The sequence below is a fragment of the Oscarella lobularis genome, chromosome 4 (assembly GCF_947507565.1).
Source record: "Oscarella lobularis chromosome 4, ooOscLobu1.1, whole genome shotgun sequence".
Lineage (NCBI taxonomy): Eukaryota > Metazoa > Porifera > Homoscleromorpha > Homosclerophorida > Oscarellidae > Oscarella > Oscarella lobularis.
The window spans coordinates 2728925-2750211 of record NC_089178.1 but is presented as its reverse complement, the minus strand read 5'-3'; the positions used below and the strand labels follow the sequence as shown (position 1 = coordinate 2750211).

At 50.5% G+C, this 21287-nt stretch overlaps 9 protein-coding genes across 10 annotated transcripts; 6 read left to right on the top strand and 3 right to left on the bottom strand.

The window, feature by feature from the left end:
- Nucleotides 1-255: 255 nt before the first annotated feature.
- Nucleotides 256-3304, bottom strand: LOC136185816 (uncharacterized). The gene is made up of 9 exons (XM_065973006.1): nucleotides 3168-3304; nucleotides 3016-3108; nucleotides 2882-2957; nucleotides 2744-2833; nucleotides 2655-2685; nucleotides 2554-2608; nucleotides 578-2499; nucleotides 470-519; nucleotides 256-411 (listed from the first exon to the last, which is right to left on the bottom strand). Exons 1-9 carry the CDS (start codon nucleotides 3285-3287, stop codon nucleotides 353-355), a joined length of 2496 nt encoding a protein of 831 aa, XP_065829078.1. The 5' UTR covers nucleotides 3288-3304; the 3' UTR covers nucleotides 256-352.
- A 41-nt stretch (nucleotides 3305-3345) lies between these two features.
- On the top strand, nucleotides 3346-4341 carry LOC136185854 (sperm-associated antigen 8-like). The gene is made up of 7 exons (XM_065973055.1): nucleotides 3346-3429; nucleotides 3479-3550; nucleotides 3598-3694; nucleotides 3748-3793; nucleotides 3850-3929; nucleotides 3985-4088; nucleotides 4138-4341. The coding sequence occupies exons 1-7, from the start codon at nucleotides 3355-3357 to the stop codon at nucleotides 4234-4236; spliced, it is 573 nt and encodes a 190-aa protein (XP_065829127.1). The 5' UTR covers nucleotides 3346-3354; the 3' UTR covers nucleotides 4237-4341.
- Nucleotides 4342-4521: 180 nt separating this feature from the next.
- On the top strand, nucleotides 4522-9989 carry LOC136185807 (uncharacterized). The gene is made up of 6 exons (XM_065972993.1): nucleotides 4522-7969; nucleotides 8022-8864; nucleotides 8947-9240; nucleotides 9296-9337; nucleotides 9399-9631; nucleotides 9688-9989. Exons 1-6 carry the CDS (start codon nucleotides 4750-4752, stop codon nucleotides 9850-9852), a joined length of 4797 nt encoding a protein of 1598 aa, XP_065829065.1. The 5' UTR covers nucleotides 4522-4749; the 3' UTR covers nucleotides 9853-9989.
- LOC136185835 (mitochondrial enolase superfamily member 1-like) lies at nucleotides 9940-11822 on the bottom strand. Of its 2 annotated transcripts, XM_065973033.1 has the most exons (5): nucleotides 11553-11822; nucleotides 10718-11490; nucleotides 10517-10661; nucleotides 10405-10466; nucleotides 9940-10348 (listed from the first exon to the last, which is right to left on the bottom strand). In XM_065973033.1, the coding sequence occupies exons 2-5, from the start codon at nucleotides 11477-11479 to the stop codon at nucleotides 10070-10072; spliced, it is 1248 nt and encodes a 415-aa protein (XP_065829105.1). In that variant the 5' UTR covers nucleotides 11480-11490; nucleotides 11553-11822; the 3' UTR covers nucleotides 9940-10069. The 2 variants fall into 2 exon arrangements, with proteins under 2 accessions (XP_065829105.1, XP_065829104.1); XM_065973032.1 differs by having other exon boundaries at nucleotides 10718-11822.
- A 419-nt stretch (nucleotides 11823-12241) lies between these two features.
- Nucleotides 12242-14440, top strand: LOC136185821 (dual specificity tyrosine-phosphorylation-regulated kinase 2-like). The gene has a single exon (XM_065973012.1). The coding sequence runs from the start codon at nucleotides 12356-12358 to the stop codon at nucleotides 14225-14227; it is 1872 nt and encodes a 623-aa protein (XP_065829084.1). The 5' UTR covers nucleotides 12242-12355; the 3' UTR covers nucleotides 14228-14440.
- Nucleotides 14441-14546: 106 nt separating this feature from the next.
- On the top strand, nucleotides 14547-16291 carry LOC136185837 (uncharacterized). The gene is made up of 2 exons (XM_065973035.1): nucleotides 14547-16159; nucleotides 16217-16291. Exon 1 carries the CDS (start codon nucleotides 14654-14656, stop codon nucleotides 15878-15880), a length of 1227 nt encoding a protein of 408 aa, XP_065829107.1. The 5' UTR covers nucleotides 14547-14653; the 3' UTR covers nucleotides 15881-16159; nucleotides 16217-16291.
- On the bottom strand, nucleotides 15907-20184 carry LOC136185833 (probable proline--tRNA ligase, mitochondrial). Its single transcript, XM_065973028.1, has one exon. It carries the CDS (start codon nucleotides 17228-17230, stop codon nucleotides 15956-15958), a length of 1275 nt encoding a protein of 424 aa, XP_065829100.1. The 5' UTR covers nucleotides 17231-20184; the 3' UTR covers nucleotides 15907-15955.
- Nucleotides 16948-19800, top strand: LOC136185822 (OTU domain-containing protein 5-B-like). The gene is made up of 7 exons (XM_065973013.1): nucleotides 16948-17695; nucleotides 17755-17848; nucleotides 17916-17980; nucleotides 18029-18185; nucleotides 18242-18390; nucleotides 18439-19087; nucleotides 19543-19800. Exons 1-7 carry the CDS (start codon nucleotides 17315-17317, stop codon nucleotides 19665-19667), a joined length of 1620 nt encoding a protein of 539 aa, XP_065829085.1. The 5' UTR covers nucleotides 16948-17314; the 3' UTR covers nucleotides 19668-19800.
- Nucleotides 19962-21276, top strand: LOC136185855 (growth arrest and DNA damage-inducible protein GADD45 gamma-like). The gene is made up of 5 exons (XM_065973056.1): nucleotides 19962-20365; nucleotides 20422-20541; nucleotides 20596-20725; nucleotides 20789-20863; nucleotides 20918-21276. Exons 1-5 carry the CDS (start codon nucleotides 20253-20255, stop codon nucleotides 21035-21037), a joined length of 558 nt encoding a protein of 185 aa, XP_065829128.1. The 5' UTR covers nucleotides 19962-20252; the 3' UTR covers nucleotides 21038-21276.
- The last annotated feature ends 11 nt before the right edge of the window (nucleotides 21277-21287 follow it).

Here is a 21287-nt window from a genome sequence, read left to right as displayed (position 1 = left end):
GCGAGAACGGGCAGCCAGTTTCGCGCCAAACCAGCTTGCCGGGGCACGTTTCTTGGCAGGTGATAGAGACATGTAAACGTCAGTGCGATGCTGTTCCCGTGGAAGCGCCGTGCACGCGGCGGATGCGCCCTTCCCTATCAGGTTTCATCGACAACAATGGACCAAAGAAAATTTTTCCCAAACCCGTGGAAATGCTCCAGCAGAGCACCTCTTCAAGTTGCCCCGTCACCTCATTCTCAGGAACCAGAGAGAAAATAACGCCCTCATTGAAAAAAATTCTCATTTACGACAAAAAACAACTAACTAAAATGATGTTACACGACGTTTAGCGTACGAATACCTCAACTACTTATCAGTTCCCTTGAGAATTGAGCTGATGATATTCCCTGTGCTTTTCCTTCCAGTCAATCGCTAACAAAAAAAAGGGAAGCAAACAATAATAGAGTCCCTAGGAAAGCAAAGAGCTAACCTTGGCATTCCCTGGAGCAGTAGTACCGAGCATTCTCCTTCGAAGTGCACCTAAACGTCACAACGTAGAAAAAATCCACCCCCATGACCCCAGCAAAAAATTCCTTACAATTTGCATTTCTTGAAAGTTTTGGGCTGAGGTTCCTCTTTACGACAATTCCAACAATGTTTGCTTGAACTCTTACCATCAACAGTCAGAGCAGCACCTGCCTCCGCCTCCACTTCTGCCTTTGTCGCCGTCTTAGAGTCGTCTTTTTCTCCAGATACTTCATCAGTATCCCTTTCTGCACGTGCCACCGGTCCTTGCTCGTTCTTATCCTTCCTTGTCTTGCCAGAACGTTTCTTTTTACTTCTAACTGGAGTCTTCAACTTTCCAGTGCCCGCATTAAGCTGCCTGACATATTGAGCTGCTGCAAAGTAGGGTAAGGGATTACCCTGCGAAGCAGCCATGACCATCACGCTCCTCCCCAGCTTGCCGCCCTTGAGCAAATCGCTAATAGACCCTATATCTAAACAGCTACTAGTAGTCAATTCGGACTCGTCTGGTTCTTCAGGAATAAGCGGATCTTCGTCGCTCGATGGCGACCGGTAGCCATAGATCCACGGCACACGTCGATGCGCCTCCAAACGACTTGGCTGAATGAGCGTATCACGATAATGCGGTCGTCCCCTCACATTCCACGTTTCGAGAACGTCTTCCATGTGCTTTCGACTCTTCGAGCTGTTAAACAGATACTTAATGCCGTATATCATGTCGCGTTCGTCGACGTAGTGCTCGTCAATGATCGGTTTCTTTGCCTTGTCAAGGTAGTGCCACACGTAGTTGATCGTCACTCCCTGTGGCGTTGTGTAGCGACTCTTGCAATAGCCGCCGAACAGATAATCGGCGGGCATGTGCTCGTAACACAGACGCTCGTGTATCTTCTCCCACATCGACTCCTGCCCAACGAACAGCGCCGCCGGCGTTTCGGGATCGTACGACGCTATTCGACCGCCAAACATCGCCGCCCAGCGCGGAACGCGAATGGGCGAATGAATGCCGAGGGGAAGAGTGTAAGACATTGTTTTCTCGCGATCCAAGCAGACGGAAAGAACGTCGCTGTGCATGCGTTTGACGGCTTGGCTGTGAGTCATTGGAAAGTTGGACGAGAAGCCGCCGCCTTCATTGTCGTTGCCGCCGCCGCCGCCGCCGTCGCCGTCGTTTTCTAGAGGCACGATAGGTCGCGACAGTTGACCTGAGACCGTATCGTTCGGATGCATCCCAACGACACCGCGATTCTCTTTTTCATTTTTGATTGCCGTCGCCATCGTTTTTGCCATTGCGACAATTGCGCCGAGATTGCCTGGTATTTCCGTCGACGTCAACGCCGAAACGTCGAACGTTTGACGCACTTGACGTATGGGATCAGGCGGTTCGCCGCTCGCCACTCGATTCATGTCGTGAATCATTTTCATGACGTTGCATCGCCAGCGAAGGTTTTCCGATATGCCGCACGTTTCCGGTTCTTCTGGAAAATGGGAAGGATTCGCCTCTTTCTCTTTCACGTCCTCCGCTCTCTCTTCCTCCTTGTGTTCTTTCACCACCTCCTCCTCCTCTTCTGCCTTTTCTTCTTCATTCACTTTTGACTCGTCCTCGTCCGCGAGTTTCTTCTTCTTTTTCTTCTTTTTTTTCTTTTTCTTTTTTTGTTCAGTGTTCGTCTCCTCGCTCTCATTTTCTTCGTCCACCTCTTCCTCGTTCTTCTCCTCCTCGTTCTTCTCCTCCTCGTTCTTCTCCTCCTCCTCGTTCTTCTCTTCCTTTTTTCCTTGACGTCGACGCCCGTTCTTCTCCGCTTTCAAGTGATCGACGAGCATAGAGGCTTTCTCCTCCTCGCGTCGTCTCAATTCGTTCTCGGCTATCGAATCATTGATATTTCTTTCCAAACTCGCCAAATAGGATCGCTCTTCCCACACTTCAGGCGAATCCAACCAAATCTTCAAGAGCTTCACGACAGCACCAGCAAACTTAATCAGCAAAGGAAGAAAAACGAGAGCCTAGAAAAGAAATAAATCAAAAAGCGGAAACACACATACTCATACGCGTCTAACTTTTGAATAGCTCAGAGTATCCTTCGGATCGCCGAACATTTTCCGAAAAGCATCTCTAGAAGAAAAAGGTAACCACATCCGTGACGCAATACTTACTTTACCTAGTATCCCTGCTAAAAAACGGATCTTTCCCTGACGAAAAAAAAACAGAACATCTCAATAGAAACAAGGAGAGGAGACAGCGACGCACCGAACCGTCCCGACATGTGAGACAAACCCTCTTGATTCGCCGCCAATATTGCCAAATCGACGATAAGACCTTTTGCCGACGATTCCTTGCCTGAAAAGAAAAATAGTCGCGACGCGGTTTAGAACGCGTTTCGCCTACCCCAAACGAAATCGTTTTCGATCATTGCGTACGATTCTTCGAGTAGACGTCTCGCGTCGACCTTTCGACCGAGTTTCTGCGAAAACACGCGTTTCTCTCTCGAGAGAGCAACCACGCCCATCTTCCATCGTCACCTTCGCCGCTTTCGATGGGAAATCTTGCATGATGCCGTAGTTTGCCGAGTATTCGCGAAAGCAGCGAAGGAATTGGCGCCAAAATCGTGGCGTCTGAAATGCGAAAGCGCGTTCTCGCGTGAACGCGCCTGAAAAATGAACGGGGGACGAACCTGATCTTTCCACATACGCTTAAACGCGGCCACGTGACGGCAAAAGAACTCATATTCGGCTGGCTGCAGATCGCGACTGAATAGAACGTAATCGTTCGCACGGAGATGAAGGTTCCTCATCCTCCTCGCGTTGCTTTGTCACGTGCAACGGTCAATGTCCCGATTCGTTTCTATGGAAATACCTACGATGGGTGACGGTCGCAACGAACTCGGCCTAACGAACTCCGGAGCAAAAGTACTTATCGAGAACTGGGTTGAAGAGGTAGTTTACGATTGACTGTCGACTTGTCGTGAACTGGGGTCCTCTGTAGCGCGCCGTTGCTCAGATCGACCGTACCGAAGGTGAAGCAAGCACTGCAGACGTCCAGAGACGGGGCCACAAGGCAAGAATGCAAAGAGAGAAAGGATTAGGCATCTATATCCTTCATAGGGTATATTGTCGACAAGCTTCGAGTCGAAAATCGAGAGTCTGTCCACGGTGAAAGATGCCTATCGTTCTCCTTCGTCTGCTGGAGTGAAAACAGTTGGTAAGGCAAAATGCGTTGCTATAGGAAGAAAACACAATAATTCTGCTCTGTAGGCAAGCGTAAGGAACAGCTGGAGAGAGAGATACGACATCATATCAGGTAGGACTTCATTTATTTACTCATTTATTTATACAATTTTGTTTTTCACTCTGTAGTCAAGAGGTGCATGAAGAATTCAATCCTCCTCCACCCAAACCTGATTACGTTTCGACGACAAAGAAAGATTTCACTAAAGGTTATATTTTGAAATTGAGACAAAAATAAAGCGAAAAGTACTTTTTTATTTTTAGAGTTTACGCCTATAGAAAAGAAACCGACTAAAGAACACCATCTGTATAAAGAGCTACCAAGTACCTTTTGGAAGGAGCAAGTTGACCATCATCAGGGCGTAACAGTGAGTGCACAAATTGACTATTCTGGTATCTTATCAGATATGTGTACAGGGAATAACTCGTATTGCTTCAAAGGAGAAATGTTTTCAGAAGAATGCTGCTTTTAGTACCCCTATAGGCGAGTACATGGGCTCGCCGTGTGAACTCTAATAGCTACAAAACTGTCCTAAAGTTTCTTAGTTAGATCAGATTTTTTGGTAGACAAAACTCTCTCTTGGCGCGCGCTAGCTCTGTTGTTCATTCTATGCATTCTTGTCGCAGCTGACGCTTTTTGGTGACAAATCGCGCTTTTCGACGTCTATGTTGCACGTCTACTTTGCTGTTTGTCAAATTCCTCGTGCGTCACCTTGATTAGAGCGAAAATCGAAGAGATTTGTCGTTCTTATCTATCCAGAGATGCAGAAGCAGCGAAAAGAAAACAGAATTTTTTTCAAAATCTCGCACTGACGCTCAGATATGGTCGGAAGCGTCTGAATTTTGCACTTCGACATGGCCTAGAAAGGTGTCCGTCAATTGGACAAGCAAAAGTCTCCAGAACTCAACTTTCTCACCTCCACACCAGTCCCATAGGCGACGAGTCTAATTGTTCGTCTAGGCAAAAATCAACTGCTCCCAAAGAAAACGCTCATTCCCACCACTTCAAGCCAACGGTGGAAGACCTCCATGCAGGCGACAGAAAAGGCTCTACTTCTTCTCCTTATCGCCTGCACTGCCAGTGCGGCGCTACCAACACTGCAGGCCGAAATCACGGCTGAGCTCCAAAGTGTCTTTTCACCAGAAGCCGTAGCATTGAGTCTGCTGCCCATCCTGGGCGCAGACCAGATTTCCGTTACGGTGACAGGCAGAAAAATCGAATGCAACGTCGCAGTCGGTCACGAACTAACAGTGCGCCAGCTCTACAAAGCGGTCGTGCCCGATTTTGCTCAAGAAGCGTCGACGATAACTTTCTTCGACAATCCGAGCACCAGTCCACTCGACTCCAAGATCAGCTACTTTGCCATCGATTTGGACAAGAAACGACTTTCCGCACGGGCAATCGCCGACGCGAGCATTGAATTTATTACCGGCTTTTTGGAACTTGACGCCGCTCTCGTGGAATTCGACGTCACCTACGATAAGACGAAGCCGCTTCTCACGCGATTTTCTCTCAATGGTTTCGTCGTTGGAGGCAACTGGCTGGTCGGCGCCTTCGTCTTCAAAGTCGTCGCAACGCGAAAGAATCCGACGACCTATGAAATGACGGGCTCACCAACGAAAGACGTTAATGTAGGCGCCTTGTTTCAATCGCTCGGCGAGACGCTTTTACCCGAAGGCGAGATGAAAAGTGCGCTCGTTAGCGCTGGCTTTGATAGCTTCGTTCTCAAGGGTGTCAATCTCCAAGCCTACTGGGATCGATCCGTTAAAAACTTTGCGTTCTGTCTCTCCGGCACGCCGTCCATATCGGGATGGTCCGGCGCAAAACTTCACGTTATGTTCAGTCGATACAACGGCGGCGCTCGCAAAGTGGCGACGATCGGCGTCGAGTTCCAATCGTCGAATCTCGCAACGATCGTGAAGAAAATCAGCGGAATCGACATGACGTCGGTGCCGTTTTTCGGCACGCTCACCGTTCCCGCACTCGGTCTCGTCGTCTCGACGGGACCCGTCGATCCGCTTCTACTTCCCAATTGCTTCGGCAATCTTCTCAAAACGAGCGTTCCGTGGCCGTCGGGCGTTTCCGTCAGCGCTCGCTTCGCCTTGCCGGGCGACGCAGCAAACGGCCAACTCACCTACGTCATTCGTATCAACTCGAAGACGGTGACGATCGTGCAGGCGCCGAACGAAATCAAGACGTCGTTCACGCTAAGAAAAGTCGCCTCGACGACGAACATAGACACGGGTTCGATCCCGTGGCCGCCCGCCGTTAGCAACGCCGTTCTCGATTCCGTCGTCAGCGATGTCGTCTACGACGCGATCGGACGCAAGTTGACGGTGACGGTGAACTTGGGCGACTCTCTGGTCATTGTCGCCAATTGGGTTCGCTTTCTCAAACCGAAGCTTCGCATTGACGCGACGCTATCACCGAAAAAAGTCACGGCGAGAATCGACGGTCAATGGTCGATTGGGCCGGCTTCGTTTACGGTCGAAGTCAGGCCCGCGACCAATCCAGCGGGTGGGTACGTTGTCGTCGGCAGCGGAACGGGACTCAATATTGGCGGAATTGTCGAGTACGCAGGATCGTCCTTCTTTCCGTCCGGTATACAAGTAAACATCTTCAAGTCGTTTGAAATCGTCAATCCGTACGTCGAAATACCGATTCGTCAGCAGCAGCATACCGTCTTTCTGTCCGGTGAACCGCGCATCGGCGGTTTTTCCGGAGTCACCGTGAATTTCTATGCGGAAAAGAATGCCGCCGGCAAATCGTCCGCCGCCGTCGGATTCGACTTCGCCAATATGAAATTCGCCGACATCGTACAACAAGTGACGGGAAAATCGATTGGCGTCATTCGCCTTCTCGACCAGGGTCTCAAAATCGGCGTCATCGTATCGGCCGCCGATTTTGCCGCAGTCACGTTTCGGGGACCGACGTTGAAAACGTTAGGTCCCATAAAAAAAGGACTCACTATCTCGGCGATTCTGTCGCTTCCACCGTGCAACGACGATCCCATCTGCAATCTGATCAAACCCATCGTCGGCGACAAGACTCTCCAATTGACGACGACGATTGCCGACACGAATGCGTTCACCGTATCGGCGGCCGTCTCCAATATCAAACTCAGCGGCGGCGTGACGCTCCAATCGGTCGGCGTTGAATTGGCGGTAAAGTCGACGGCGGCGCCGGCGTTTGGCATCGCTTGCCAACTTCGTCTCGACGAACCGGCTCTTCTTTTCTACGGCGCGTTTCGCGCTAATCCGACAGGCGAACTCGAGGCGGAATTGCAAATGATTGGCATTTGGGAGCGAGCGTTCGGTCTCAATTGGCTCTCCATCGGCAACGTCATAATGAAGGTGAAATTCGTTCCTGGCGCCGCGCCGACGGCGTTCGAACTCGGCGGCGAAGTGCACATCGGCAATCCGGATCGACCCGAGCGACAATTGAAGGCGAAAGCGTACGTGGGAGTCGATTCAACAAATCCGCAGAACAACTATTTCTACGCTTCCATCAACGGTGTGACTCTCGAAAAGGTTCTCTACGCCTTCGGAATCGACGTCAATCTCATAGCTCCGCTCAAGAACACAGGCTTTCCTAAGGGACTCGAAGTGTCGTACTCGGCCATCGGCAAGACGATAGCCGGAATCGTCATTCCCATGGGATATAAGCTCAAGGGAACGCTCAACATTCTCGGACTCGAAGTGAACGCCGATATCTTGGTCGATCCTTCGCGGATGATTGACGTTCAAATGGCAATGAGTCCAATCGTTCTCGCCAACGGCGCCTTCAAGATGTACGCGAGCGGAAGCGATCGAAATCGCGGTCCGTCTCTTCGAGCGAAAATTCAACGACTGCCGCTTTTGATTGACGTGCGCGCGACGGGCTATGTCGAACTGTTTGGCCTTCTCCACGCGTCCGCTGAACTGAGGATCACGAACTCTCAATACGTAATGACGGTGACGAAGCCGTTTTTCGGCTTTCAGGCGACGTTGACTATTCACGCGAGCTACGGTTCGTTGAAGCAAGCTTCGTTCGGAGTTCACGGCGAGTTATCGGCCGAGTGGCTCAATAAGTTGGCCTCTGACGTGCAGGCTGCCGTTAAGAAAGGTGCCGACGAAGCCACACGAAAAATAGCAGCGGCTCAGGCGAAAGTCGATGAAGCAAAGAAGCCTTTTGATAGTGCCGCCAGCAAGCTGAGAGACGCTCAAAACAAAGTCAATGGATTGTGCTCTATCAAGTCATGTGGAAGCGGTATAGTCAATTAGAAAACGCACTGGCACATGTAGTTCTCTCTTCTTCCTAGTTTGCGTCGGCTGTCCTGGATGGAATGGCTGCTGTTGGAAAGTGTGGGGCAGTTGCAAAGGCTGTCCCGGGTGGAACAGCTGCTGCACGCGGATTACTAACCCGATCTGCGCTGCAGCAAACGTCGCCTGCAAAGCACTCCGGGCTACGGCCTATGCAGCATTGTGGGTCGCGGAAAAAGCGGTTGTAGCTGCCAGGTCGCCGCTCGATGCAGCCAAAGGCATTTTGGAAGGAGTAAAAGCTGCCGTACGTGTCGGTGCGGCGGCGGCAAGTTGGCTCGTTCGGAATCTGTTGACCGGACTCATTTCTATTAAAAGAATTTGGTTCGACGTGCAGATCAGCAGCGTGAACGGTGGCTCGTTCGGCGGCGGCATACGCGTTTCGTTTCTCAAACAGAGTCCCGTTCAGTTCAGCTTCAATCTCAAGTTCCGAGACGTCGGCGCAATGGTGAAGGACTTGGCCAATCGCGTCTTTTCGAAGATTGCCGGACGCAGGCGACGCGACGTCGACGTCGTCGTCGCCGCCGCCGCCGCCGCTGCGTTGCCGTCGCGAGAAATCGACGACTTGCGACGTCGACAGGCGATCGTTCCGACGACGGATGCGAGTTCGATTGTCGTTGAATGGACGACGGATCCGACGGTTATCGAATCGTCGTTGTCGTCGTGGGAGCCGACCGACGAGTCTGGAGATTTCGAAGACGACAAAGACGACGAAGACGTGCGCGCTGTCGACGAGGACATTCGAGAATTCGAACGTTTGGCAAATGAAACGCGAAATTGGATTTTTTCAAACAAATCCGATTTTGATATTTCACTTATACCTGAAGACGTCGAAGGCGAACCTCGTATGAACGAATTTTCTGCGGCACATTGATTTTGGCAATAGCGTTTGGTCCCCCCCCCCCCCCCCGCCCTCCCTTGTCATAGGAACCAATGAAGAGAAATGCCGCCGGTTCAAGAAATTCGCTTCCTTTATTAAGGACATTTTGCACGGACTCAACATCATGAGTACCAGTTTCGTCCAATCCATCAAACCCTTCGCGGCGCAGAAATCAACGATGAGCGGCTGTCTCGCTATCATCTCAAAAGCGAAGCAGCAGGGGGGAGTCCTCAAAACGATGTTGCAACAGCGCTGGGGTGATCTAAAGAAACTGCTGCCACATCTCCAAAACAAGTCAGCTGCATTTGACGGCGTAAAGACAATAGCAAAATTTCTTAAAGGTCAAGGACTTCTACTACTGTACCTCGCGTGCAATTGATGCTTTTGTTCTTGTAGAAAAAGAGACGGACGAACAGAAAGTCGATATGTTATGCAGCGGTAGGTTGTTTAAAATTTTTGACGACTCGTCGCCAGGCGACGGTTTTTGGTGGGTTTTTAGCTATCGACAAAATGAAGGCTCACGTGCGTTCGGTTTTTCTCAATAACAACTTGCGCGGAATGCAGGCTGTTCTCGCCGAATTGAGTGAGGAAGTGCGGCGCAAATTCAAGAAACCTCTCAAGGAACTTCTCGTCGATATGTGCCATTCAATTGAGGAAATGTACGAAAACCGCGACGGCCCAAAGCTCCCTGGCGCCCATCAGGTTTATACGTTGGTTACTCAAGTTTGCCACGTAAGCAATCACACATGCATGCGCACGATTTTATCGAAATTTCTTCTTTTCCGAAGCACTTGGGCGTTGACGGCGTAGACGACGATGTGATGAAGACGACCATACTGAGATCCCGTCAGATCGTCAAGTCTATGTTGGCTAAGTTTCAGAAGCTGAGCGGAATTCGCGTCTACTGCTCGGCCACTGGTCCAACGGAGAGATACGATAATGAAAAACAATGACGCTTTGATGTGTTGTCGCCGGTGCGGTGTTCGAGTCAGTCTAAAGACGCGATCGTCTTTCGACTCGGAGTCATTCTTTTTGTGTTGATGTTGATGAATGTGCATTGATTGCGTCAGAATTCCAGTACTACGTCAAACTGTCATGAAAATACCGCACGAAAAAGTTTGCCATGCACACGTACTAAACTAAGCAATGGGGAGCCCGTTCCTTTCGTTCTCAGATACCGTCTTTGAGATCAGAGCTTGCACCCGGCTCTGTCGGCGCTCTATAAACGCCGTCGCGCACGTCGGCGGGATGAACAAAATATTTATGAAGATGATCCATGTGCTCGAGAAAGAACTCGTCGTGACCCAAGGCGATGTGATAGAAGAAGCAGAGATGCTGGTTGATTTGTCCGACGTCGCCAACGTGCGGCACCATTTTCAAGCCGAATTTTTTCGCTAACATGGCAACGACTATGCATTCGCTTACGCCTCCAGTACGCACAGGGTCTACCTGGAGAAAAAAAGGAGAAAATTTCTATGGCACCACATAGAGAGAGACTCTCTTGCCTGAACGTAGTGCAGAGCCCTGGCCTGCATGAAAGATTTGAAAATGATGCGATTGGGAATGACTAGAGAAAGTTACCAGGTATGAATTAACCAGAATTTGTTGTCTCTCTACCTTCTCCAACTGCAATAGGGTAGCCAGCCTTTACAAGACTCTGATGTCCAAAAACGTCATCTGGCTGCGTGGGTTCTTCAATCCAAAATGGATTAACTTCAGCCAACGCCTTGCACATTTTATGAGCTTGAGGTACTGACCATTGCTGGAAAAGGACAAGAAATCATTGCTTAATCATCAATATTATTAATTTTTGTAGACCTCGTTGACATCAAACATTAGTTTGACGTCAGGACCGACGATTTTCCTCACTAAACGAGCTCGACGAATGTCGCGATCCGGATCAGCCGATCCCACCTTGAGTTTGAGTGCTTTGAAGCCCTTATTCAACGCCGCCTTTGCCTTCTCTTCGATTTCCTCGTCGGAAAAGTGCAGCCAACCGAAACCCGTGTCATAGCACGGATAGCCTCGCTGCAAGATGGGCATTCGTTCGGCGCGACGCGGCCACTCGTCGACGAGCATCTTTCGAGCCTGCTCGACCGTCAGTTCGTCCTCGAGAAAGCTGAAATCCAAGCAGGCGAGCAGCTCGTCGACACTCAGCGACAAGAGCAACTCATAAAGGGGAACCCCGCGCACTTTACTCCACAAATCGAAGCAGGCGTTCGTTATCGAAGCGAGCGCTATACCGACGGCTCCCTTGTGGGGCCCCAGCCACCGATATTGCGGATGTTCGGCTATCGATCGCGAAACTTTTCCGAACTCGGCCATTAGATCTTCGACGTTGCGATTGAGAAGCGGTTTGGCGAGCTCTTCGGCGGCTTTGCAGACGAGATCGTTGCCGCCGCCGAGCGTGAAGCCGAGTCCCGTGCCTTGGAGACCGGGACGATTTGTCGTGAGCACCGTTACGGGATAGGCCCAGACGGACGTCGTGTGAACGGCGTCCGTTCCGACGCCCTTTCCGAGATTGAAACGCAGATCGCGAGTCGCTATGCCCGTGATGACGACCGGATCGGGATTCGTCATCTTTTTGAGTACTGTAGAGGTAAAGAAAGGATTTCACGTGATGAGACGACGGTGTGGAGGCAGAGCACGTTACATCTGTGTTTCCATTGAGTCCAAAGCCTCTCCTCGTTCTCCTGAGCCCAATCATTATATCTTACATCCCCCAGTAATACAATGTTATCTGCCACGGGGCAGGAGGATGTCTATTTTTGGGGCCTCAAAGAAACCTGTTTTGTGCAATTATTACTCGTGTCAAGGACTCTGCACTCTATTGTATGCAGATTCATGGCCCACCGGCAAACAACAGTCTGGCGCTTCATGTTTGGCGTCAGAAAATGAAAAAGATACATAAAATCACAAGAGCTGGACAGGGTACGCCAAATGAATCAGAAAGGTTTCTGTGAGCAGAGACTCTTGTTACCTAGGTGAGAGACATTAGTTGTATTGTCTAGTTACTCTAGTAGAGAGACAGACGTAATTCTATAGTAGGTAATAGACTGCTGCCTGCTGTGTTCATGCTCTTAGGATGGAAAAGAAAATCCTCTTTGAATATACACCTACAGTAGAATGCAGTAAGAATGCGTGAGGACGAGTTATCACCGGTCTAAATATAGGTGCAAACAAGATCAAGAGGGCGCGCGTATCGACGAAGCCACCGAAACGCAAAGGCACCGCTTTAGGGGTCAGTGGCGGGGAAGCATACCGACCCCGGATTAAATCAATTATCGCCTGGAGGAGTCCCGTAACGCCAATTAGGTCGAGGTGACATCACATTACCCCGTGCTTGTTGACGATTGGTCGATCACGTAGCAACAGTTGGCCGAGAGGCGAAAAAATACTCGAGAGTGCGACTCGTCGCTCGCCAGCCACCCGCTCGTCGTCCTCCTCACCATTCGAATGCGAGACATGGCAGCCGCGGCGACGACATCGTCCCAAGACGGCCTTCTTCCTCCCTTACGCAAAAACGACGCCCAAACCCAAAGCAAAGCGCTTCACGTCCAACAACTCTTCGAAGACGACGCCGACGGCGGCGGCGTGCAAGCGCACAAGCCCAATCGAATGGGCGGAGGCGTCGTCGCGACGACTCTTCCGTCCGTGACGGGAGGAAGACCACTATCGTCTTCGTTGTCGCGACCCGCGAGTCGCGGCGGCGGCGGCGGCGGCGAAGCGGGAAGCGACACGGGAACGACAGCGAAAAGCACGGCAATGAGTCCCGAGCAGGCAATGAAACTCTACATGCATAAATTGACATCGTACGAACACCACGAAATCTTCAATCACCCGAAGGTCTATTTCGTCGGGCCGGCGGCGAAAAAGCGTCAGGGCGTGATCGGCGGCGCGCAGAATTGCGGCTACGACGACGAATCGGGATCGTACGTAAACGTAGCGCACGATCACGTCCTCTATCGCTACGAAGTGCTCAAAGTTCTCGGCAAGGGCAGTTTCGGGCAGGTTCTCAAGGTCTACGATCACAAGGGGAAGCAACACGTCGCGCTCAAGATGGTTCGAAACGAGAAGCGCTTCACGCGTCAAGCGCAGGAGGAGATACGCATATTGGAGCATTTGAAGAAGCAGGATCACGACGGAACTCACAACATCGTTCACATGCTCGATCATTTCACCTTTCGAAATCACACGTGCATCACATTCGAATTGCTCTCGATCAATCTCTACGAATTGATCAAGAAGAACAAATTTCAAGGTTTTACGCTTCAACTCGTGCGGAAGTTTGCGCACGCTATACTCCAGTGTCTCGAAGTGCTCCATCGGAATCGCATCATTCACTGCGATCTCAAGCCGGAGAACATTCTGCTCAAGCAGCAGGGACGCAGCGGCATCAAAGTCATCGACTACGGTTCCAGTTGCTACGATCACCAACGAATCTACACGTACATTCAAAGTCGATTCTATCGCGCACCAGAAGTCATACTCGGCGCCAAATACGGCATGCCCATCGACATGTGGAGTCTCGGATGTATTCTCGCCGAATTGCACACGGGCTATCCCATATTTCCCGGCGAAGACGAACACGATCAATTGGCGTGCATCATCGAGCTTCTCGGCGTGCCGCCGTCAAAGTTGTTGGATTCCTGCAAGCGCGTCAAGTCCTTCTTCAGTTCGCGCGGCTATCCGCGTTACTGCACCGTGACGACGAACCCGGACGGAAGCGTCAGTCTCGTCGGCGGCAAATCGCGTCGCGGGAAGACGCGCGGACCGCCCGGATCGAAGACCATGGTCAAAGCGCTCAAGGGAACCGACGACGCGCTCTTCACCGATTTTCTTCTCAAGTGCCTCGAATGGGAACCGAGCTCGAGAATGACTCCTGCACAGGCGCTGCGACATCCCTGGCTCAAACGACGTCTGCCAAAACCGCCGCAGGAAAGCGGTTCCGCACTTCCCGATGCCGCTCACCATCACCACCACGGCCACGTGGTGCCGCCTGCCGTGGGTGTAACCGTCGTCCATCATCACCAAGCCCGGAAACCGAGCGGAGCTCCGCCTCTCGTGCCCAATCCCATCGCCGCCGCGGCTGTTGCCGTTGCCGGCGTTTCTATTGGTCCAGGTGAACAGACGGGGGGCAAGCGTCAGTTGCCTAGCCAACATAGACTACCCAATACCGGTCCGTCGTCAAGGCAACGGCGTCGTCAATTGCCACTCACCGTCACGCAACAGTCGCCTTCCGGACATCACCACGGCGTGACTGATAGTCTGTCGTTGGTGAAAGTCAAGGAGCGGACTGTTCTGCCGAAAATTGGTGGGGGGAGATAGGATCTCTCGCACGCGTGTCCGCTCATCTTTTATTGTTCTTTTATTTGCCGCTCTATTGTAGATATTTTAACTGTGTGTGTAGTGTGTACCCTTGGAGTGGGGTATGGTGTTTTTAAAGAGACGTGCATGCAAGAGTTTCATTGATTTTAGAATGAGCGAAGAGATTGCGAGATTAGGAGGTATTTATTTCAAATGTGTACTCGGGCAAGTCAAGATATGTAGATATCCACGCGCCTTGCCACGCGCCTTCGCGGATGCATCCGGGAGCAAAGCCCAGTTTGCATTTATTTGGTTTCCATTCCGTTCCTATTCTTCTAGATGAACTCGCTCATCTGTGAGGAGCAAAACCGACTCGATAGTTCGAGTTCGAAACGCAAGCGGCCTAGCTACGCCTGGATCATTGCGATTGTTACCTCTCTCAGTAGCATGACAATGGGACTAAGTGTTACGGGCAGCTACCTCATCAAACTAACCCAACTCTCTTGTCCGACGTCAAAATGGAATCCGTCCACAGCCGTTTACGCCGAATCTATTCAAGTCATCGTGGGTGGCATGATTGGAACGGCGCGTAGTTCCGCCTTGAACAAGTTAGGTCATCGAACTTTGTATATGTTGGTTATCCTTCTTCTCGTTGCCACTTGGAGTTTTTGCGCTGTCGCCGTTCGATACTGTGATCACGGAAACGGCACCGATATTCTCTACATGCTCAGTTATGGTGTCATGCCTGCGATGGTCATTCAATTGGTCAACATATCCGTAGTTGTTTTACTTATTTCTTGGTTTCCTAGTCACATGGGCTTCTGTTCGTCCTTTCCGTTCGCTTGTTATGCCATTGGAAGTCTTTTGTTTGGACAGTGGTTTCTATATTTGGAACGTTTACATGAAGAAAGCTTTCTCGCCGCCGAAACTGTTCTTCTCTTATCGGGAATACTCTTTGTTCTGTTTAACGTGCCGGCAGTCTTTAGTGTAAAGCTAAATCCGCATCAGTCTGATCAGTGCAGTGATGAGGAGAAAACGGTCGACCCGAGACGATGGACGTTCCGAGATCTTCTGAAGGACTCTCGCTTTTGGCTTCTTAGCTGGACTCGATTTTCTTTCGTTTTTGGCGCTTGGGGTCTAACGGGAAGACAAAGAAGTTTTCTTGAGACAATTTGGCGAAGTCCGGATCCACCAATAGATGCTCTGTCTGCAGTTGCATTTGGATCTTTCATAGCCGGCTCGTTTCTGTGGATGATCATCTCGGACAAAGTGAAAATAGAATATCTCTGGATGTTTGGAGGAGTCATGCAAGGTTTGACTATGGCACTCTTGCCCGTTTTCATCAGCAACAATAGCAGTCAATGGGGCGTTTATGCTGCCCTAGTCGCTTTCTCGCTCAACATCATAACGTTTTCAATTCCCTTATCACTTTGTGTTTCATTAACCGGAGATACGTATAGCAGCAGGGACGGTGCACACATCTCTGGCTTTCTCGGACCCGCTTTCGGATCAGCTGGTCTACTTGGTCCAATCAGTGCAGACTTAGTCTTCAGAAAGACGGGCAGTTTTAATAATTTCTTATTTATTGGAGCAGCGATTGCTACGAGTGGACTAATTGCCTTGAAAATGGCTTATCGGGTTAGCCGTCGGAGGCAGAAAGAAGAGCAGAGTTAAACTATACTCTTGCCCTTGGAAATAATGAAATGCACGAGAAGCAAAAGCCAGAAAGATTTATTACGTACACATCAATCACACCAACATTTTATCTATCAGTTTCTCTTTTGATAAATACTCCGTCTGTTCCATTGCTTGAGCCTGGAGCTCAAGCAGCCCCGTCTCTCGCATCTGCTTACCTAGAATGACCAGATAGGGATAACCAAGGAGTCTGGCTAGCGAAAGTCGGGCTGACAGTGACAAGTGATCTCGATCCTCAAGAATGATATCAATATCACTGTAAGGTGTACTAGGATGAACTAGTGCATCATAAAGTTCTTCTGCTTCTGCATGTAGATCCTTTTCTGCGGGAAGAATGCAAACTCTATACGGTGCTATTTGTTCAGGCCATCGAATCTGATTTTCGTCAGGTGAGAAAGCTTCTATGCAAGCTTGTAAAAGACGCGTTATTCCAATCCCGTAGCAACCCATTTCAGCGGTCACTTGACCACCTTTCGAATCATTGACAATGATTTGAAAAACGTCAGAGTATTTCTTCCCGAGATAAAACGCGTGTCCAACTTCGATTCCTTTCATCGTTTTCACCTCGCATTGTTTAGGCACCTTGCAGCCGCGTGGCACAACGGAATCGTTCATTAATTCTTCATTGACGGACACCGCGCACTTGTCACACGTTAAAACATTGTCTTCGCCGCAGGAAGCCAACACGTGATACTCGTGCGACAAACTGCCGCCAATTTGGCCCGTATCACCTTTTGCTTTCACAAAGGGAACGCCTAAACGGCTAAAAATCATCTCGTATGCGTCATTGACGCGCTCGTAGGTAATCGCCGCTGCTTCCGGGCTAATATCAAAGGAATACATGTCTTTCATGACGAATTCGCGCGCGCGAAGGAGGCCGCCACGCGGGCGCAACTCGTCACGAAATTTCCGGGTTATTTGATAGGCGAGCAGGGGTAGCGCGCGGTACGATCGAACGACGGAAGCGAGATCGGCGATCACCTCCTCGTGTGTGGGACCGAGACAAAATTCGCTTCCCTTTCGATCTTCGACGCGCCACAGTTCGTCGCCGTACGCAGCCCAGCGGCCCGATTTCGACCACAATCGTTTCGGGATTAGCGATGCCATGGCGAGCTTCGCGCCGCCTATTCGCGCCATTTCGTCGTCGACGAGACGCTCGAGCTTGCGCATTGCGCGCAGGCCGAGCGGGAGGAGAGCGTACAAGCCCGACGCAGTTTGTCGAACGAGTCCCGCTCTCAGCATCAGCCGCTGACTCTTTATCGATCCGCTCGCGGCGGACGAAGCGGTCAAGGCACACAAGCGCGACGTCACATTCCGAAATCGAGACATTGAAAGTTTGGGGGCTTCCCGGAGGTGTGCACGTGATAAAACTTGCGCTTGCGCGACATCACAATTGTGAACGCTAATCGACCGATGACCATACTGCCAAAGAAAAAAGCGTCGAAATCGACGAAAGACAAGTCGGACAGCGAATCCGACGGCGACAGCGGCAAATCGCGATCGAGTCCGCGCGCGTGGCCGTCCGTCACGTCGTCGCAGAGCGAAAACGACGAAACGACGTCGGAGAATCGCGTAGCGGCGTCGGCGGCGGCGGCCGCTACGGCGGCGACAGACGGTCCACCGATAGGAGGCGCGACGACGACAACATCTTCGTCGTCACACCGGAAGAAGAAAGCTCTTCTCGCGACAAAAAAGTCGACGAGCGACGACGAAGAAACGGGCGGCGGCGACGGCTACAACAGCGCCGACGAACACGAGGAAGAAGTGCGACGTATGAGTCGTTATACGTTAGAAGTACGTACGAGGATCTCTCGCGGGGAAAAGCGCGAAGGGTCTCTTGTTCTCTCTCGAAGGACGAGTTACGATTCGAGAAAGAGTTGAAGGAGAAGCGCGGGTTTGTGATAAAGAGAATGATCGAAGACGGCGCCTGTCTGTTTCGTGCAGTCGGTGAATGAAATTCTGGGGCGGGGTGGGGAGGAATGCGGCTTTTTTTCTATGACCGACTTTTTCTTAGCCGATCAGGTTTACGGAGATCAGGATATGCATCACGTGGTGCGACAACATTGCATGGATTACATGGTATTTGTAATTAATTAATTTGATTATTGCTGACACTTTTTATCACAGTTGAAGAATCGAGACTATTTTTCACAATACGTAACGGAAGATTTTACTGCGTACGTGAATCGAAAACGAAGTGACGGTTGTCATGGTAATAATTTGGAAATGCAAGCCATGTCCGAAATGTACAATCGTCTAATTGAAGTGTATCAATACACAACAGGTATAATCGATAGAAGATTTGATGGGGGAAGATATGATCTCGACGCTCTTGCTCAGAACCGATCAATACGTTTCACGGAATTTACAAGACGGACAACGCGCCAATTCGAATCAGCTATCATCTAGGAGTCCACTATAATTCCGTATCGGATCCTTATGCGGCAACGGTAGGAGTTGGCCTCGGCTTTGCCAACTTCAAACCAGGGGTAAGCACACGTAAAAATATCTTTTCATGAGGATATCTTCTTTTCTAGCTTGCTGATCGAATGCTATTGAGCGATTCGGTTCGTGCGTCCGAACTGGATATCATTGAGAAAACGATGCTCGAAGACAAAATGCGATCGACGGACTGGGAAGCGACGGGCAGCGCCATAGAGGAAGCCGTTGCGCGCGAGTCATACTTCGAGTGGCTGAAAGAGAATGAAAAACGAAGCCTCGGCAAGTCCACGACACCCGGAAGTGAAACGGGACCGAGTTCCTCGAAAGAAACCGTTCTCGACGTCGCGTTTTCCAAGCGAAAGCGCAACGTTCCAGCTGCGTCGGCTGTGGCGCCGCCGTCGCAGCCGCCGCCGGTGCCGCAGTCGTCGTCGCCACCATCGTCGCCGTCGGCGAGTGCGGCGCGCACGCGAGCCGACGGCGGATCGTCGCGCGTTCGAAGATCGCTCTCGCGATCTCCGCGACATTCGCCTTATTCTCGGTCGCCTAATTCGTCGCCGCTGCCGTCGCCGACTGCCGAATCGCCGCCGCTGCTGTCGAGACGTTCGCCGTGTTTGCAGGGAAGGGATAAGAGCGAGGAAGATGGCGAGAGTGGAGTCGTCGTAGCAAGTGGCGGCGGCGGCGGCGGCGGAGAGAACGCGTCCGGGTATCAGGATTTCATGGACAGCGTTCCCCCTTCCATGCTAGGTAAGTTCAGATAGAAGGCACGCACGTCCACGAAATTACGAAGAGTCCCTGCTAAGAGACAATAGAGTTGAGCAAATGACCAGTAGAGGCGCGCTCCTCTGCCGCAATCATAGATAGTACGTTTAATTGTTTGGCACTGCACCTGATACGCGAGCATTCTGGCTTCCTTGCCTGTTTATTTGGTACCTCACTATAGCAATGAAACGAGTAAAGTAGATTTGGTTTCCGAAATGTGGGGAACTTGGGCTCCCCATCGTAGGATCCCTATGGGCGTTTAGTACGTCATTTGGTTCTACACATTGCGGGGCTGGCGTGACGTTGGTACCTGGGTGTGTTGCGGGATGTGACGACAATGCTGGATGTATTTTGTCAACCACTGGTTATTCTAATGGGGCATACTTTAGTTAGTGCGTACGTAGATTGTTCACCGGATTTCCTTAGAGGGGTTTTTATAGGAATTGGTGAATGGGAAGATGACGGCGTTTTGGCTGCCGTTCTCGCTGCGTCACAGCAAGAATACCTCGACAAGTTGAAGAACGATAGCCAGAATTCGACGGTGGGATGTAGCAAAAATAGCTGAGTTCTGACATACGTAGTCTCTTGTTCATACTTGGGTGCCTGATTGACTTATTATTGTTAGAAAAAACACATGAATGATTTGTGGTGATGCATACAAACCGCTGGTTGTATTATTCGATTTCTTATACAATTATTCTTACACTAGCAATTCGGTTTCCGTTCTCCTGCAGGACCTTTGACCCTACAAGCGGGTGGCTTCCGGAAAGGTGCAGCAGTGATATAGACAATGACCTGGTGCGTGGCAGGGAACGGTACGGGGTCGTAGTTGGTAGTATTGCAAGATACTTCAGAGCCAATTCACTGTAGCCGTTTCTTTCTCTCTCTCTCTCTCTCTCAGAAATGTAGACTTTGTTGTGATGTGAAGATTGTGGACGTCACGGCGTTTCCCACATCCGGAAGACGACTCGTGACTAATGCAGTCTACAGGCAACCGAGTTCCCCTGAATTGAGTTTCAAGGCCTAAATTACTCCAGTTGTGAGAATTGGGCCACTTTGCGATGGTCTCTAGGCAGAGATGACGCTTGTGTGGGATTACAGGGTTCACTAATTGCATTAAACCCGGGCGTGTCCAAACCCATAAAGGGCCATGCATACGCAGGAACAGTTCAGTATCATCACAGACACGAGTTCGAAAGGAGCAATGCTTACTTATACGAGACATCACAACAGAGGACGAAAGTCTCTTTGCCGATATGAAAAGTAAGCCTAACGTTACATCTCATTCCTGCAAGTGGAAATAGCGATTGCCCGTCTAGTCTCGATTTCGCCCGAGTCACGTCGGTGCTTTCCGACTGTCTATTCAGCGTCGTGCAAACTGCTAAGAAAGAAGGCCAACTGGTCAGCGGCGTGCGAGCCGTCGCAACAGCCTTGGAGAAGTGAGTCTCGCCTCACTTCATGCGCCATCTAATCTAATTATCATTTTTACGTAGATGCGGCGATGAGGATCCGGCTCTGTGTGTCCTTGCTACGGAGGACAGAGACATCACCGATCCGGCAGTGCAGATCTACTTTACGCTCATCGAAGCCTACTGCCGCGAATATGGCGTCCAACTACTCAAGGTGGGCTGCGGCACGTGTTGACATCCCTATATGGTCATTATTGACGCCCTATGCTTTCTGCAGGTCGATAGCAGCGCCTTATTAGGAAAATGGGCGGTGTCGAACTCGTCTGAAACATGTGGGTGCGTTCTCATTCAGGTATGCCTTCCGCTTTCTAAAGCCCGGCGTCGTTTTTAAGTTTGCCTTATATAGAACACTTCGGCTCTGAAAGGTCTTATGGTTCTTGTGAATCACTGTCGACGAAGTGGCGAGAAAAAGATCGTCTCGCTCGTTGATCCCATCGGAGACGACGATGGGATTCCCTACAACTAATTAGACTGACTGCATCGTATCATTTCTTCATCGTATCATGTCTTCGTATCGAAAGAATATGACTACACAGAGTTCGTCTTCCTATCTGGAGCCGTTACGTCTGATTGGTGCCGGGATGTCACTGTTTTGCTAGCCCTTGATCAAATCATTTTTTTCTATTTTGCTATTTCAAATAACTACTTGTTTTTGTACGCAAGTTTATAAACCGTAGTCGATTAATTAAAAAACAAAGAAACGAACGGTGTTGTAG

Excerpts from the sequence above, each read along its gene's own strand:
- LOC136185816 (XM_065973006.1), bottom strand. The coding sequence starts at position 3,287 with ATGAGGAACCTTCATCTCCGTGCGAACGATTACGTTCTATTCAGTCGC. Across the intron at positions 2,834-2,881 it reads CGAAAACGATTTCGTTTGGG|GCAAGGAATCGTCGGCAAAA; the intron begins GTAGGCGAAACG and ends TTTTCTTTTCAG. Across the intron at positions 412-469 it reads CTGCTCCAGGGAATGCCAAG|CGATTGACTGGAAGGAAAAG; the intron begins GTTAGCTCTTTG and ends TTTTTTTGTTAG.
- LOC136185854 (XM_065973055.1), top strand. The coding sequence starts at position 3,355 with ATGGGTGACGGTCGCAACGAACTCGGCCTAACGAACTCCGGAGCAAAA. Across the intron at positions 3,430-3,478 it reads TCGAGAACTGGGTTGAAGAG|CGCGCCGTTGCTCAGATCGA; the intron begins GTAGTTTACGAT and ends GGTCCTCTGTAG. Across the intron at positions 4,089-4,137 it reads ACCATCATCAGGGCGTAACA|GGAATAACTCGTATTGCTTC; the intron begins GTGAGTGCACAA and ends ATATGTGTACAG.
- LOC136185807 (XM_065972993.1), top strand. The coding sequence starts at position 4,750 with ATGCAGGCGACAGAAAAGGCTCTACTTCTTCTCCTTATCGCCTGCACT. Across the intron at positions 8,865-8,946 it reads AGACGTCGAAGGCGAACCTC|GAACCAATGAAGAGAAATGC; the intron begins GTATGAACGAAT and ends CCCTTGTCATAG. Across the intron at positions 9,632-9,687 it reads TGGTTACTCAAGTTTGCCAC|CACTTGGGCGTTGACGGCGT; the intron begins GTAAGCAATCAC and ends TCTTTTCCGAAG.
- LOC136185835 (XM_065973032.1), bottom strand. The coding sequence starts at position 11,479 with ATGACGAATCCCGATCCGGTCGTCATCACGGGCATAGCGACTCGCGAT. Across the intron at positions 10,662-10,717 it reads TAATGTTTGATGTCAACGAG|CAATGGTCAGTACCTCAAGC; the intron begins GTCTACAAAAAT and ends GTCCTTTTCCAG. Across the intron at positions 10,349-10,404 it reads GGGCTCTGCACTACGTTCAG|GTAGACCCTGTGCGTACTGG; the intron begins GCAAGAGAGTCT and ends TTTTTTCTCCAG.
- LOC136185821 (XM_065973012.1), top strand. The coding sequence starts at position 12,356 with ATGCGAGACATGGCAGCCGCGGCGACGACATCGTCCCAAGACGGCCTT.
- LOC136185837 (XM_065973035.1), top strand. The coding sequence starts at position 14,654 with ATGACAATGGGACTAAGTGTTACGGGCAGCTACCTCATCAAACTAACC.
- LOC136185833 (XM_065973028.1), bottom strand. The coding sequence starts at position 17,230 with ATGTCTCGATTTCGGAATGTGACGTCGCGCTTGTGTGCCTTGACCGCT.
- LOC136185822 (XM_065973013.1), top strand. The coding sequence starts at position 17,315 with ATGACCATACTGCCAAAGAAAAAAGCGTCGAAATCGACGAAAGACAAG. Across the intron at positions 17,849-17,915 it reads CTGTCTGTTTCGTGCAGTCG|CCGATCAGGTTTACGGAGAT; the intron begins GTGAATGAAATT and ends ACTTTTTCTTAG. Across the intron at positions 18,391-18,438 it reads TTGCCAACTTCAAACCAGGG|CTTGCTGATCGAATGCTATT; the intron begins GTAAGCACACGT and ends CTTCTTTTCTAG.
- LOC136185855 (XM_065973056.1), top strand. The coding sequence starts at position 20,253 with ATGCATACGCAGGAACAGTTCAGTATCATCACAGACACGAGTTCGAAA. Across the intron at positions 20,366-20,421 it reads TCTCTTTGCCGATATGAAAA|TCTCGATTTCGCCCGAGTCA; the intron begins GTAAGCCTAACG and ends TTGCCCGTCTAG. Across the intron at positions 20,864-20,917 it reads GTGGGTGCGTTCTCATTCAG|AACACTTCGGCTCTGAAAGG; the intron begins GTATGCCTTCCG and ends TGCCTTATATAG.